The sequence below is a fragment of the Salmo salar genome, chromosome 12 (genome assembly GCF_965601325.2).
Source record: "Salmo salar chromosome 12, fSalSal1, whole genome shotgun sequence".
Classification (NCBI taxonomy): domain Eukaryota; kingdom Metazoa; phylum Chordata; class Actinopteri; order Salmoniformes; family Salmonidae; genus Salmo; species Salmo salar.
The window spans coordinates 98,498,905-98,515,020 of record NC_138302.1 but is presented as its reverse complement, the minus strand read 5'-3'; the positions used below and the strand labels follow the sequence as shown (position 1 = coordinate 98,515,020).

Below are 16,116 nucleotides of genomic sequence, written 5' to 3'. Positions count from 1 at the left end.
AGAACAAGTCAGCAGTCATATTACACAAGTAAATGTGTTTTATTATACCTTAAGACATTTTAACAATAAAAAGATGTGCACGTTATCTCCATAGGTGATTGTCCATTTTAAGACATGTTCATAAATCAGTGAGCCACCTGTCAAGTGTTCTCGTTTGCTGTGGTATCAGTCATCTTTAATCATCCAGTGGACATGTGTCACTGCAGATGTTTTCATGTCCTTGTTAGAAACGTAGGACCCGTCTGCGTTAAAGTCACCTAGGATCATAAAGTTCTGGTACAAGTGAAACATTACACAACAAATGTATTTACTTGTCATCCAGAATGAGGATAGTGTTTTTATGAGAGCAGTTTGTTCATAAATCAATGTTATTCTCACACATAGAGTTATCTTGAAATCAAGATGTGGCTGGTTTTGTATTTTACTTGTCAAAGGCTCATATGTAGGTCCTCTTTCTAAACCAGCTCTGTCAATGGCTTAGCTCAGAACTTACATCAGTCTTCCATTTATTTTTCACTTCCAGGAAGACATCATAAAGCTCATCCAGCTCCTTCTTTTGAGTCCTCAGGCTTGGTGTGTACTGGGTTCAGTACCAAGTCCTCTAGCGCTGAGAAACCCAGGAAGAGATGAGAAGTCAATATTACATCTGTTTATGGATGGAATTTTATTCTCTGCTTTAATCTCCACCTGTCTGTTTACCATTCACTTTCATATGATTTGCTAAATCAAATGGCATATGGATGGATCACGCTAAATTCCAGTGCTCCTGTGCTCCTTACCAGTGTTGAGACATTTTAAAGAGGAGAATGTACGGATCCCTGGCGAAGGCATCCACATCTTCAGCCTGGTTGTACTCGTTGCCAGGCGCCGACCAAGTCCACCCAATCATCCCTTTTCAGAACAAACAATGCAACACATTTAATAGCATTGAATCAGATCACAATGTAAAATATGTATGACATCAGATAGAGGTTCATGAGGGTAAGGTTGACCATGGGTTTGAATTGTACCTGTACAGAAACATACACTGCTCCTTGTATCTGTCTTCCCAGACGAGTGCTGATTTTCAGAGTGTACTGTTGCTTCTTATTGGACCTATTTGGACAAGAACACAAGATCAGATGACACACTTGTAAATGAATCATTATTATCATGTAGGGCCAGGAGTTTTCCTGACCTGACAGGGGGCCTTATTTATATATTTATAGTGTCTCATGGTCTGGAAAAACATCCGGCTACTGCACCCTGATACGATCATTCAAATCACTACTATGAAATTACCCACCTTGAGAGAAATCACTTGACTAATTTAAATCCTTCAGAAACGTTTTTTTTTGCCAAATTTTTCTTAAAGGAGATTATAAGATTTTTATGATTTGTTTATGTGTAACTCTGTTGTTGTTTTTGTCGCACTGCTTTGCTTTATCTTGACCAGGTCGTAGTTGTAAATTAGAACTTGTTCTCAACTGGCCTACCTTGTTAAATAAAGGCGAAATAAAAAATAAAATAAAAATGAAAGATCAGGTATACAATCATACTATACCTTAACAAGGATAGCAAGGCTCTGTGGGTCTGAAATCTTGCCCTTCACAAATTTCTGGACATTGAAAGATGAAACCTTCATGACTGCTGCTGGATAAAAATAATAATCAACATTCATGTAAAACCATCATGAACTAGTAGTTGATCAAACAAGCAAGGATTCCATAGAAAGGAAGTCAATACCTAAACTGAAACAAGTTGAATAGCCAGCCTACTTGGGTCAAATGCAACCAACAGTCAGAGCTTAATGGACAGTTGCAGGTTAGGGCTGTAATTCTTAAAACACTTATAACTGGAGATTACTTTATTTAACCAGGCAAGTCAGTTAAAAGAACAAATTCTTATTTACAATGACAGCCTACACTGGCCAAACTCAGACAATGCTGGGCCAATTGTGCGCCACCCTGTGTGACTCCCAATCACGGCCGGTTGTGATACAGCCTGGATTCAAACCAGGGTGTCTGTAGTGACGCCTCAAGCACTGAGATGCAGTGCCTTAGACCGCTGCGCCACTCGGGATCCCTAAACATGCACCTGCAAGTTAGAGTTAAAAAAGGAAAGTTAACTTTCCTGCAACTAAAAACCCACAGAAATAAGTTAGATACCAGACAGCTGCGTTTACGTTCTGTACACCTTGACCCAATTAAATATCAGCAACATTGAAAATAGCAAGGCTGGTAATTAATACAAAACATTTATTGTAAGAACAAAGACCCAGTGAATTATAAGAAACTCAAGTACAGTAAACTTGAGTAGAGTATGGTTCAGTACAGTAGAGTAGAGTAGAGTATGGTTCAGTACAGTAGAGTATGGTTCAGTACAGTACAGTAGAGTGTGGTTCAGTACAGTAGAGTATGGTTCAGTACAGTACAGTATGGTTCAGTACAGTACAGCACACTATGGATCAGTACAGTACAGTATGTTACAGTACAGTACAGTAGAGTATGGTTCAGTACAGTAGAGTATGGTTCAGTACAGTACAGTAGAGTATGGTTCAGTACAGTAGAGTATGGTTCAATACGGTACAGTATGGTTCAGTACAGTAGAGTATGGTTCAGTACAGTAGTAGAGTGTGGTTCAGTACAGTAGAGTATGGTTTAGTAGAGTATGGTTCAGTACAGTAGTAGAGTATGGTTCAGTACAGTACAGTAGAGTGTGGTTCAGTACAGTAGAGTATGGTTCAGTACAGTACAGTAGAGTGTGGTTCAGTACAGTAGAGTATGGTTCAGTACAGTAGAGTATGGTTCAATACGGTACAGTATGGTTCAGTACAGTACAGTAGAGTATGGTTCAGTACAGTAGAGTGTGGTTCAGTACAGTAGAGTATGGTTCAGTAGAGTAGAGTATGGTTCAGTAGAGTAGAGTATGGTTCAGTACAGTACAGTATGGTTCAGTAGAGTACAGTAGAGTATGGTTCAGTACAGTATGGTACAGTACAGTAGAGTATGGTTCAGTACAGTATGGTTCAGTACAGTATGGTTCAGTACAGTACGGTTCAGTACAGTATTGTTCAGTACAGTATGGTTCAGTACAGTACAGTACAGTACAGTATGGTTCAGTACAGTACAATACAGTAGAGTATGGTTCAGTACAGTACAGTACAGTACAGTATGGTTCAGTACAATAGAGTATGCGGTTCAGTACAATACAGTAGAGTATGGTTCAGTACAGTAAAGTGGAGTATGGTTCAGTACAGTTCAGTACAGTACAGTACAGTATGGTTCAGTAAAATACAGTAGAGTATGGTTCAGTACAGTAAAGTGGAGTATGGTTCAGTACAGTTCAGTACAGTACAGTAGAGTATGGTTCAGTAAAATACAGTAGAGTTATGGTTCAGTACAGTACAGTAGAGTATGGTTCAGTACAGTACAGTATGGTTCAGTACAATAGAGTATGTGGTTCAGTGCAGTACAGTAGCCTACAGCAGAGTATAGTTCTGTACAGCAGATTATAATTATGTACAGTAGAATATTGTTCAGTAGAGTATAGTTCAGTACAGTAGAGTATAGTACAGTACAGGAAAGTAGAGTATAGTTCTGTATAGCAGAGTATAGTTCTGTATAGCAGAGTATAGTTCAGTATAGCAGAGTATAGTTCTGTACAGTATAGTTCAGTTGAGTACTTTACTGAACTATACAGTATGTAACTAAACTCTATTTTCCTGTACTGAACTATACTCTGCTGTACTGAACTATACTCCACCGAACTATACTCTACTGAACAATACTCTATTCTACCGAACAATACTCAGTACTGAGCAATACTGTACTGAACTATACTCTGCTTTCCTGTACTGAACTATACTCTACTGTATTGAACTATACTCTACTGTACTGAACTATACTCTATGAACTATACTCTACCATTCTAACCTATACTCTGCTGAACTATACTCTACTTTCCTGTACTGAACTATACTCTACTGTATTGAACTATACTCTACTGTACTGAACTATACTCTACTGTACTGAACTATACTCTACTTTCCTGTACTGAACTATACTCTACTGTATTGAACTATACTCTACTGTACTGAACTATACTCTACTTTCCTGTACCGAACTATACTCTACTGTACCGAGCTATACTCTACTGTACTGAACTATACTCTATGAACTATACTCTACCATTCTAAACTATACTCTGCTGAACTATACTCTGCTGTGCTGAACTATACTCTACTGTACTGAACTATACTCTACTGTACTGAACTATACTCTACCGTACTGAACTATACTATGCTGAACTATACTCTACTGAACTATAGTCTACTGTACTGAACTATACTCTACTGTACTGAACTATACTCTCCTTTCCTGTACTGGACTATACTGTACTGGACTATACTCTACTGTACTGAACTATACTCTATGAACTATACTCTACCATTCTAAACTATACTCTGCTGAACTATACTCTACTTTCCTGCACTGAACTATACTCTACTGTACTGAACTATAATCTACTTTCCTGTACCGAACTATACTCTATTTTCTTGTACTGAACTATACTCTACTGAACTATACTCTACTTTCCTGTACTGAACTATACTCTACTGAACTATACTCTACTTTCCTGTACTGAACTGTACTCTACTGTACTGAACTATACTCTACTGAACTATACTCTACTGTACTGAACTATACTCTACTGAACTATACTATACTTTCCTGTGCTGAACTATACTCTACTGTACTGCACCATACTCTACTTTCCTGTACCGAATTGTACTCTACTGTATTGAACTATACTCTACTGTACTGAACTATACTCTACTTTCCTGTACTGAACTATACTCTACTTTCCTGTACTGAACCATACTCTACTGTACTGAACTATAATCTACTGTACTGAACTATAATCTACTGTACTGAACTATACTCTACTTTCCTGTACTGAACTATACTCTACTTTCCTGTACTGAACTATACTCACCAACTCAAGCTTTATATGAATATTATGTGTAGAATAAATTGCCACGGTAGATTATCTCTGGAAAATGAGGAAATACCTAATTTCAGTTGCACGGAATGATTGTCAAATAGTTCAATCTTAGGCCTTGTTCACGTGCTGGTTGTAGCTATACACGTGCCGATTTCAACCAGTTAGCAACTCTGAAAATTCTGAGTTCCAACTAGCATGTGAACAGGACATTAGCCTGCTCAAAACGTCTGCCTCCTCTCATTGAAGCCATGGAAGTTAAGGCCGACCGCGGTACTGCAGGCATTGTTAGCAGAAAACAGGATCCCTCATTATAGTGTGTGGAAAAATTGAGATCTTTGTGTAAACCCCCCCAAATTAGATAAGCCTCAATGTAAGTGAAATCTGATTAAGTTGTCTAACAACACATTGTGTCAGTACCTGTAGAGGAAGACAAACTGTTCCTTGTAGGTGTCGCGCCCCAGTCTGGAACTCTCCACCATGGTGTAAGGATGCTTCTTATTGGCCCTGCCAAAAGGATTTAACACATATTATAAACTGGGTGGTTCCAACCCTGAATGCTGATTGGCAGACAGCCGCGATATATCAGACCGTATATCACTGGTATGACAAAGCATTTATTTTTACTGCTCTAATTACGTTGGTAACCAGTTTATAATAGCAATAAGTCACCTAGGGGGTTTGTGGTACATGGCAAATATACCACAGCAAAGGGCTGTATCCAGGCACTCTGCATTGCGGAGTAATTGCTTCTAATAAACCAGATGTATTGCTTCTAATAAACCAGATGTATTGCTTCTAATAAACCAGATGTATTGCTTCTAATAAACCAGATGTATTGCTTCTAATAAACCAGATGTATTGCTTCTAATAAACCAGATGTATTGCTTCTAATAAACCAGATGTATGTCCTTGAAGTGATTATTTTAATATCCCACACAGAAGACGTTATAAGGATAATATAGTTGCTAATGGCAGGATGCAGTATCCCGGTCGGCCTTCACCTTGAGTTACTCAATGAGAGGTGCCTTGAGTACGACAGAATCAAGCCTTTCAATGTTAATATTAATTATACAACCTACATTATATTTGTTAAACATGACTGGCGTTTAGCCTATATATTAAAGTTTGGCTTCATTTCTCCTGTCAGCATCGGTCTGGAGAGACAGCAAGAGTGGTAGAGATACTCTGAATGATCGGCTATGAAAAGCCAACTGACATTTACTCCTGAGGTGCTGACCTGTTGCACCCTCGACAACTACTATGATTATTATTATTTGACCCTGCTGGTCATCTATGGACATTTGAACATCTTGGCCATGTTCTGTTACAATCTCCACCCGGCACAGCCAGAAGAGGACTGGCCACCCCTCATAGCCTGGTTCCTATCTAGGTTTCTTCCTAGGTTCTGGCCTTTCTAGGGAGTTTTTCCTAGCCACCATGCTTCTACACCTGCATTGCTTGCTGTCTGGGATTTTAGGCTGGGTTTCTAGAGCAGCAGCAGGTGGAATGGGGTCAACAAGGAGTCATCATGCCAGGTAGTCCTGAGGCATGGTCCTAGTGCTCAGGTCCTCTGAGAGAGAGAGAGAGAGAGAGAGAGAGAGAGAGAGAGAGAATTAGAGAGAGCATACTTAAATTCACACAGGACACCGGATAAGACAGGAGAAATACTCCAGATATAACAGACTGACCCTAGCCCCCCGACACATAAACTACTGCAGCATAAATACTGGAGGCTGAGACAGGAGGGGTCAGGAGACACTGTGGCCCCGTCCGATGAAACCCCCGGACAGGGCCAAACAGGTAGGATATAACCCCACCCACTTTGCCAAAGCACAGCCCCCACACCACTAGAGGGATGTCTCCAACCACCAACTTACCGTCCTAAGACAAGGCCGAGTATAGCCCACAAAGATCTCCGCCACGGCACAACCCAAGGGGGGGGGGCGCCAACCCAGACAGGAAGACCACGTCAGTGACTCAACCCACTCAAGTGACGCACCCCTCCTAGGGACGGCATGGAAGAGCACCAGTAAGCCAGTGACTCAGCCCCTGTAATAGGGTTAGAGGCAGAGAATCCCAGTGGAGAGAGGGGAACTGGCCAGGCAGAGACAGCAAGGGCGGTTCGTTGCTCCAGCCTTTCCGTTCACCTTCACACTCCTGGGCCAGACTATACTTAATCATAGGACCTACTGAAGAGATGAGTCTTCAATAAAGACTTAAAGGTTGAGACTGAGTCTGCGTCTCTCACATGGGTAGGCAGACTACTCCATAAAAATGGAGCTCTATAGGAGAAAGCCCTGCCTCCAGCTGTTTGCTTAGAAATTCTAGGGACAATTAGGAGGCCTGCGTCTTGTGACCGTAGCGTACGTGTAGGTATGTAGGGCAGGACCAAATCGGAAAGATAGGTAGGAGCAAGCCCATGTAATGCTTTGTAGGTTAGCTGTAAAACCTTGAAATCAGCCCTAGCCTTAACAGGAAGCCAGTGTAGGGAGGCTAGCACTGGAATAATATGATCAAATGTTTATGTTCTAGTCAGGATTCTAGCAGCCTCAGTCTACTAGGACAACTGAGCTGTGGAGGAATACGCAGATTTAAAGAGGAGTCCATCATTTGCTTTCTAATGATCATGATCTTTTCCTCAAAGAAGTTCATGAATTTATTACTGCTGAAGTGAGAGCCATCCTCTCTTGGGGAATGCTGCTTTTTAGTTAGCTTTGCAACAGTATCAAAATAAATGTTGGATTGTTCTTATTTTCCTCAATTAGGTTGGAAAAATATAATGATCGAGCAGCAGTGAGGGCTCTTCGATACTGCACGGTACTGTCTTTCCAAGCTAGTCGGAAGACTTCCAGTTTGGTGTGGCGTCATTTCCTTTCCAATTTTCTGGAAGCTTGCTTCAGAGCTCGTGTATTTTCTGTATACCAGGGAGCTAGTTTCTGATGACAAATGTTTTTATTTTTTAGGGGTGCAACTGCATCTAGGGTATTGCGCAAGGTTAAATTGAGTTCCTCAGTCAGGTGGTTAACTGATTTTTGTACTCTGACGTCCTTGGGTAGGCAGAGGGAGTCTGGAAGGGCATCAAGGAATCTTTGGGTTGTCTGAGAATTTATAGCACGACTTTTAATGCTCCTTGGTTGGGGTCTGAGCAGATTATTTGTTGTGATTGCAAACGTAATAAAATGGTGGTCCGATAGTCCAGGATTATGAGGAAAAACATTAAGATCCACAACATTTATTCCACGGGACAAAACTAGGTCCAGAGTATGACTGTGGCAGTGAGTAGGTCCGGAGACATGTTGGAGAAAACCCACTGAGTCGATGATGGCTCCGAAAGCCTTTTGGAGTGGGTTGGTGGACTTTTCCATGTGAATATTAAAGTCACCAAAAACTAGAATATTATCTGCTATGACTACAACGTCCGATAGGAATTCAGGGAACTCAGTGAGGAACGCTGCATATGGCCCAGGAGGCCTGTAAACAGTAGCTATAAAAAGTGATTGAGTAGGCTGCATAGATTTCATGACTAGAAGCTCAATAGATGAAAACGTCGGGGGTTGTAAATTGAAATTTGCTATCGTAAATGTTAGCAACACCTCCATCTTTGCGGGATGCACGGGGGATATGGTCACTAGTGTAACCAGGAGGTGAGGCCTCATTTAACACAGTAAATTCATCAGGCTTAAGCCATGTTTCAGTCAGGCCAATCACATCAAGATTATGATCAGTGATTAGTTCATTGACTATAACTGCCTTTGAAGTGAGGGATCTAACATTAAGTAGCCCTATTTTGAGATGTGAGGTATCACAATCTCTTTCAATAATGGCAGGAATGGAGGAGGTCTTTATACTAGTGAGATTGCTAAGGCGAACACCGCCATGTTTAGTTTTGCCCAACCTAGATCAAGGCACAGACACGGTCTCAATGGGGATAGCTGAGCTGACTACACTGACTGTACTAGTGGCAGACTCCACTAAGCTGGCAGGCTGGCTAACAGCCTGCTGCCTGGCCTGCACCCTATCTCATTGTGGAGCTAGAGGAGTTAGAGCCCTGTCTATGTTCGTGATAAGATGAGAGCACCCCTCCAGCTAGGATGGAGTCCGTCACTCCTCAACAGGCCAGGCTTGGTCCTGTTTGTGGGTGAGTCCCAGAAAGAGGGCCAATTATCTACAAATGCTATCTTTTGGGAGGGGCAGAAAACCGTTTTCAACCAGCGATTGAGTTGTGAGACTCTGCTGTAGAGCTCATCACTCCCCCTAACTGGGAGGGGGCCAGAGACTCTCTGCTGTAGAGCTCATCACTCCCCCTAACTGGGAGGGGGCCAGAGACTCTGCTGTAGAGCTCATCACTCCCCCTAACTGGGAGGGGGCCAGAGACTCTGCTGTAGAGCTCATCACTCCCCCTAACTGGGAGGGGGCCAGAGACTCTCTGCTGTAGAGCTCATCACTCCCCCTAACTGGGAGGGGGCCAGAGACTCTCTGCTGTAGAGCTCATCACTCCCCCTAACTGGGAGGGGGCCAGAGACTCTCTGCTGTAGAGCTCATCACACCCCCTAACTGGGAGGGGGCCAGAGACTCTCAGCTGTAGAGCTCATCACTCCCCCTATCTGGGAGGGGGCCAAAGACTCTCTGCTGTAGAGCTCATCACTCCCCCTAACTGGGAGGGGGCCAGAGACTCTCTGCTGTAGAGCTCATCACTCCCCCTAACTGGGAGGGGGCCAGAGACTCTGCTGTAGAGCTCATCACTCCCCCTAACTGGGAGGGGGCCAGAGACTCTCTGCTGTAGAGCTCATCACTCCCCCTAACTGGGAGGGGGCCAGAGACTCTCTGCTGTAGAGCTCATCACTCCCCCTAACTGGGAGGGGGCCAGAGACAATTACTCGATGCCGACACATCTTTCTATCTGATTTACACGCTGAAGCTATGTTGCGCTTGGTGACCTCTGACTGTTTCATCCTAACATCGTTGGTGCCGACGTGGATAACAATATCCCTATACTCTCTACACTCGCCAGTTTTAGCTTTAGCCAGCACCGTCTTTAGATTAGCCTTAACGTCGGTAGCCCTGCCCCCTGGTAAACAGTGTATGATCGCTGGATGATTTGTTTTAAGTCTAATACTGCGGGTAATGGAGTCGCCAATGACTAGGGTTTTACATTTGTCAGAGCTAATGGTGAGAGGCTTCGGCGTCTCAGACCCGTAAAGGGAGGAGTAGAGACCAGAGAAGGCTCGGCCTCTGACTCCGACTCGTTTAACGGGTAGAACCGGTTGAAAGTTTCTGTCGGCTGAATAAGCGACACCGGGGGGGGGGGGGGGGGGGGGGGGGGGGGGGGGCTGCCCCACTCCTTAATAAATAATAAAAATAGGGGCCCTGGATACACTGGTACCAGATGACAGGTTCCCAACACTATAGGTAACTCTAGATCCAATAATAACATGGTCACTATCTGAAATACGTTTTCGATGCACTATAGAGAACCTGGTCTCGAAGTAACTAAGTCATATATTTACATATTTCACAACCAAGCGGTTAGGAAGAAAGTGGCCTGCCTGAGTGAATCAGACAGCACGGTGTCAAGTGACACAAATGTCACTGTGATAAGGAAATGGGAAGAAAATATGCAAACACATAACTTCCATGCCACAAACTGTTCTTCAGATACAGGAAGTGATATGTTATAAAGCTTTAGTCACAACCCAGGTATACAGGGAGAGAGAGGGTTATATAGTGCAGTTCAGGCCATACAACGTTCTCTCTGAAGCGGATTTCTGCAGGTTTACTAAAAGCATCAGAGCATCCTTCGGCTCCTGGGTACATCATCATAACACGGTAATGAATTTGAATAATGAAAAAGTTATATACGGTTCAAATAGACTAAATATGGAACTATTATCAATCAACCTTATTCAATAATCTTCTTTGAGTAAATGTCATAGAAAATTGTTTGCAATGTCATTATTTTGTACCAAAAAAAAAAAAAACAGAGCAAAAGAAATGTGCCTAATTTGCATAATATTTGCATAATATTTGATGTTCTTCGTGTGAAAAACTGCTGTGAGACTGCACAGGAAGCAACTGTATGCATATGTCAGATGTTTTGAGGCTTCCGCTCTTCTTGAGGTCAGACAGTCTGCAAGGCTAGTGTTCTCCTTTCTGTCTTTAAAGCCTTTTGGTCTGATATCTATTGACAATTTAAAGCTGAATTAAATAACCAGGACCGAACCGGACTCTGATGAACACTTTGTGGCGACTATAATAGCAAATCATTTCTAACAGATCATTTCTACCATAAAACATCAGGAAGACTAAACTATTTTTGTATGGTAAAAGAATGGAAACATATACTGCACTAATAAAATCATTTTTAAAGAATTGTTTTGTGTGAAATATCTGGGTTTTTTTTTACAAATCATCTTGACTGACATATACAGACAGTTTATAGACAAGAGATCTATACCAAACTACTAAGATGTATAATAACTGCTCTATTACCCAAAGCAATCATGAAGGTGGCGTCCTTCAATGTCAGAAGATTGGGCACAAGCAAAGTGAATGATAAGAACGTCCTGAAATATCTCATCAAGGTGATTATTCTCTCATTGTTCTGGAAATACATTCACATTCTCTTTTCATACTTATTACTCAACAATGAGTCTGTCATTCTATTCTATTTAATTCATTCCATTCTATTCTATTCCATATGGGCAGATTGTGTCTCGCTACAGTGTCTTGTTGATTCTAGAAGTGGTTGATAGGACTGGCAAGGCCATGGCAATGTTCCTTAAAGAGCTGAATGACACAAGGTGTGCTACCACAAAGTATTTTCTTAATCTCTGTTCTAAAACATACAATAATACCTGGATCCCTAGCAATTCTCCTGTATACATGTCATATATCCACAGCTATATAATACAGTGATTAATACCTTTCTGTTGTAACCTATGCCACTGAAGAAAAAGGCATTTAAGCAATAAGGCACAAGAGGGTGTGATATATGGCCAATATACCACGGCTAAGGGTTGTTCTTATGCACCACGCAATGCAGAGTGCCTGGATACAGCCCTTAGCCGTGATATATTGGCCATATATCACAAACCCCCAAGGTGACTTATTGCTATTATAAACTGGTTACCAATGTAATTAGAGCAGTAAAAATAAATGCTTTGTCATACCAGTAATATACGGTCTGATATATTGTGGCTGTCTGCCAATCAGCATTCAGGGTTGGAACCACTCAGTTTATAATATGTGTTATATCCTTTTGGCAGGGCCAATAAGAAGCATCCTTACACCATGGTGAAGAGTCCCAGACTGGGGCGCGACACCTACAAGGAACAGTTTGTCTTCCTCTACAGGTACTGACACAATGTGTTGTTAGACAAGCTTACAATTGGCTCATTCATCTTCCCCTCCTCTCCCCTGTAACTATTCCCCAGGTCGTTGCTGTAAATGAGAACGTGGGAGGATGAGAAGTAGACTACGATTTCACTTACATTGAGGCTTATCTAAGATCTGAAATGAACTGGTCATTTTTAGATAATAATGAACACGTGTACATAAACAGCAAAGAGGACCTGATCCTAGATCAGCATTCCTACTCAGGGACACTTTATGAATACGGGCCCTGTAGATGAACGTGATAAGCTGTAAGATGACAGATGCCTCATGTATTGTTGATGCCAGACAGGACCATGTGAAGCTGACTCACAGCTATCAGTATAAGGACAACAAGGTGGGAGATGAGGACGCCTTCGCTAGAGAGCCCTACATCCTCCGCTTCACCTGTCTCAATACAGGTAGTGTTATAGTAATGTCTTCACTAGAGAACCCTGTTTCACCTGTCTCAATACAGGTAGTGTTATAGTAATGTCTCCACTAGAGAGCCCTACATCCTCCGCTTCACCTGTCTCAATACAGGTAGTGTTATAGTAATGTCTTCACTAGAGAACCCTGTTTCACCTGTCTCAATACAGGTAGTGTTATAGTAATGTCTTCGCTAGAGAACCCTGTTTCACCTGTCTCAATACAGGTAGTGTTATAGTAATGTCTTCACTAGAGAACCCTGTTTCACCTGTCTCAATACAGGTAGTGTTATAGTAATGTCTTCACATACGTTATCATTTATTTACCATCTATCCTCTTTAGTTCCTATTATTAGGGCCCTGTGTTCCTACTGACCACGTGTCCTTATAAAGGAAAACTCAGAGACCTAGTTATAGCATGTGTTAGATTCTGGGTTCTGACTTCAACTTGGAACATTGTTATACTAGAGACATGATACATCAGAGGTAATACTATAGTATCTGAGGAGTGATAGAGACTGGTTTTTACATCAGAAGATAATGGTTATCTGTAGGAACCAGATGGCTTTGGAATGTGCTGAGTGGACGGGAGGAAGTCACAGGATTTCTATAGGGGATACTACAGGTGGAGAGCTTTGGATTAGGCGTCAAGGGGGTTGAGGTCAGGTCAGGTCACCTTAAGGGAGAAGGAATGGTTTATTACCCCATCACTTCCTGTCGAACCATAACAGATCTAAAGGGTTGGAGAGACGGAGGAGTGCATCTAAACTGGAGTATATATACTGTGTTGGTGGAAACATGTTTTGTCCAATGCAGCTGTATTGATCCTCTGGGAAGAATAAACTTGGTTAAGCTTTCATAATGTCTGTTGAGTTTATTACTCTGAGAATTAGAACCCAACACATGTAACTCTGGCAGATATTTTTAATAACTCCTTACCCCTACTATGGTACCTACTCCAGACTGTTCACAGTAGACCTGGGGTTGGGTCCTAGAACAATTCCTCTCAGGATACGACACGATTGCTTTATATCCTATAGTGCTGAAAGACCTCGTGTTGATCCCGGTGCACACCAAGCCTGAAGACTCTGTGAAGGAATTGGATAAGCTGTACGACGTCGTCAAAGTAGTGAAGAAGAAATGGAAGACTGATGTAGGTTTACTCACTAATGCTCACCTGGGTACACACACTTCCTATTTTGAAAGTTAAGGTTCACTGACACTTTATTTTAAAGTGCAAATAGTTGCCACTAATTTGTAGTGTATAAGTGTGTATATAAGTAGCTAACAAGGTATTTATTGTGTCTTATTAGCCATATATTATACCTTAATTAAGGGTTTTCTTAATCAAACAGTATAAGTCACAGCTTACTTAAAATCAAGAGAATATAGAAGTAATTTAAAAATATATATACATTTTTTTATTTCTTTGTATATTCTTTATTATTTTCCTTTTTACATTTTTATTATTAAAAAAACATTTTTTTTTTCTTCATAGAAATACTTTAGTGTGGTATCACTGTTTGTGTCTCTGGCAGCACATCATGATCCTGGGCGATTTCAATGCGGACGGAAGTTATGTCACCAAGGGAGACATGACAAATATCCGTATCCGTAGTGACGAGAAGTTCCACTGGGTGATTGGAGATGATGTGGACACCACAGCCAACACAAGCAACGACCACACCTACGACAGGTAGACCTACTCCAAATAGGCTATAGACTCATGGTGTACGACAAAAAGGTTATGAATTGGATCAAATACATCAAATATGGTATAATATAGTCCTTTCTCAATTTCTCATAATCCTTTCTCAAAAATGTCCAAAAGAACCCTATGAAATTAATGGAAATGGTTAACTGTTAAGCAAAGTTTTATAAATATATATGTTCAATATTGCAAACAGGACCTCTGAAGACACATATCATCATGTCATTTCTTTAGCCATTGTGGAATATTTTTGTTTCCTTTGCGTCCTATCAGGATTGTGATGTACGGGGATGACATGTTGAATGCGATGGTCCCCAACTCAGCCAAGCCCTTCAACTTCCACAAAGCCTTTCGCTTATCTAAAGCTATGGTACGTCATATTTCATCTTTCAGCCATCTGTTTTCCATCTTGGACTAAATCATTTTCAATTGAGATTCTCCGTTGAGTTTATTTATTTTTGTTAGTGTTTTTAGGGTAATCCCTTACTCCATAAATATTTCACTCCCTCAAATGATGCAGGCTTTGAGTATCAGTGACCACTACCCTGTAGAGGTGGAGCTGACGACGGCTGAAACTGTACCACAGAAGAAAGAGGAAAAAGAGATAGAGGAAGAGGAAGTAGAGTCTCCCAGCCTTCCCTGTAGCTCAGTTGGTAGAGCATGGTGTTTGCAACACCAGGGTTGTGGGTTCGATTCCCACGGGGGACCAGCACAGAAAAAAAAAAAAAATGTATGAAATGTATGCATTCACTACTGTAAGTCGCTCTGGATAAGAGCGTCTGCTAAATGACTAAAATGTAAAAAAATGTAAAATGTAAACCCAATACCACGGAAGAAGAAAATACCCGTGAGAAGAAAGAGAAAAATAGGGAAGTCCGAACAAGCCTAGAAATAACAAAACATGATTTATATAAATAATTATATTCTAACTCCATAAATCTGTTTCTGTTTCAAATGTTTCAAGTGCTTCATTTAATAAAGACCTACATGCAATATTCTATGCAGGAAATATTTTACGATAAACATTTCCTAAGTAAACCAATCCAAGTTGTCTGTTTATCTTCATTAGAAAATATATTTTCAACATAGAAATAGGTCACACAAAAAATATAAACTGGCTAACAACACAGTGTGAAACTACTGCAGCTATAGGGCTTAAAACGGTTTGTGAGTGTATTCTAACCACACTTCTGGTGGTTGACAGTGCTGCATATAGTGTACTGTACTACAGCAGACACTGTACAGCAGGATGGAGAGAGCAGACACTGTACAGCAGGATGGAAAGAGATGACACCGTTTCTCCCAGGAGTTACCACGAAATTGTGGTCCGGTCCGCAAAGGATGGACCTGTTTACACACTCAGCTCAGAAAGACAATCTGGGTGTGGTGGCAGACTGGTTACTGCTCTAATATCTTGAATAATGAGATATAAACTCAGCAAAAGAAGAAACGTCTCCTTTTTCAGGACCCTGTCTTTCAAAGATAATTCATAAAAATCCAAATAACTTCACAGATCTTCATTGTAAAGGGTTTAAATACTGTTTCCCATGCTTATTCAATGAACCATAAACAATGAATGAACATGCACCTGTGGAACGGTCGTTAAGACACTAACAGCTT

The 16,116-nt window shown here is 41.3% G+C and overlaps 1 protein-coding gene and 1 pseudogene across 2 annotated transcripts; one reads left to right on the top strand and one right to left on the bottom strand.

Moving 5' to 3' along the window:
- Positions 1-29: 29 nt before the first annotated feature.
- Positions 30-5,465, bottom strand: LOC106566199 (deoxyribonuclease gamma-like; annotated as a pseudogene).
- Positions 5,466-10,635: 5,170 nt separating this feature from the next.
- On the top strand, positions 10,636-15,538 carry LOC106566188 (deoxyribonuclease-1). Of its 2 annotated transcripts, XM_014134061.3 has the most exons (10): positions 10,636-10,812; positions 11,482-11,567; positions 11,692-11,786; positions 12,252-12,338; positions 12,667-12,779; positions 13,826-13,938; positions 14,324-14,481; positions 14,770-14,866; positions 15,017-15,129; positions 15,310-15,538. In XM_014134061.3, exons 2-10 carry the CDS (start codon positions 11,487-11,489, stop codon positions 15,383-15,385), a joined length of 933 nt encoding a protein of 310 aa, XP_013989536.3. In that variant the 5' UTR covers positions 10,636-10,812; positions 11,482-11,486; the 3' UTR covers positions 15,386-15,538. The 2 variants fall into 2 exon arrangements, with proteins under 2 accessions (XP_013989536.3, XP_082815633.1); XM_082959507.1 differs by lacking the exon at positions 15,310-15,538 and having other exon boundaries at positions 15,017-15,258.
- Positions 15,539-16,116: the final 578 nt, after the last annotated feature.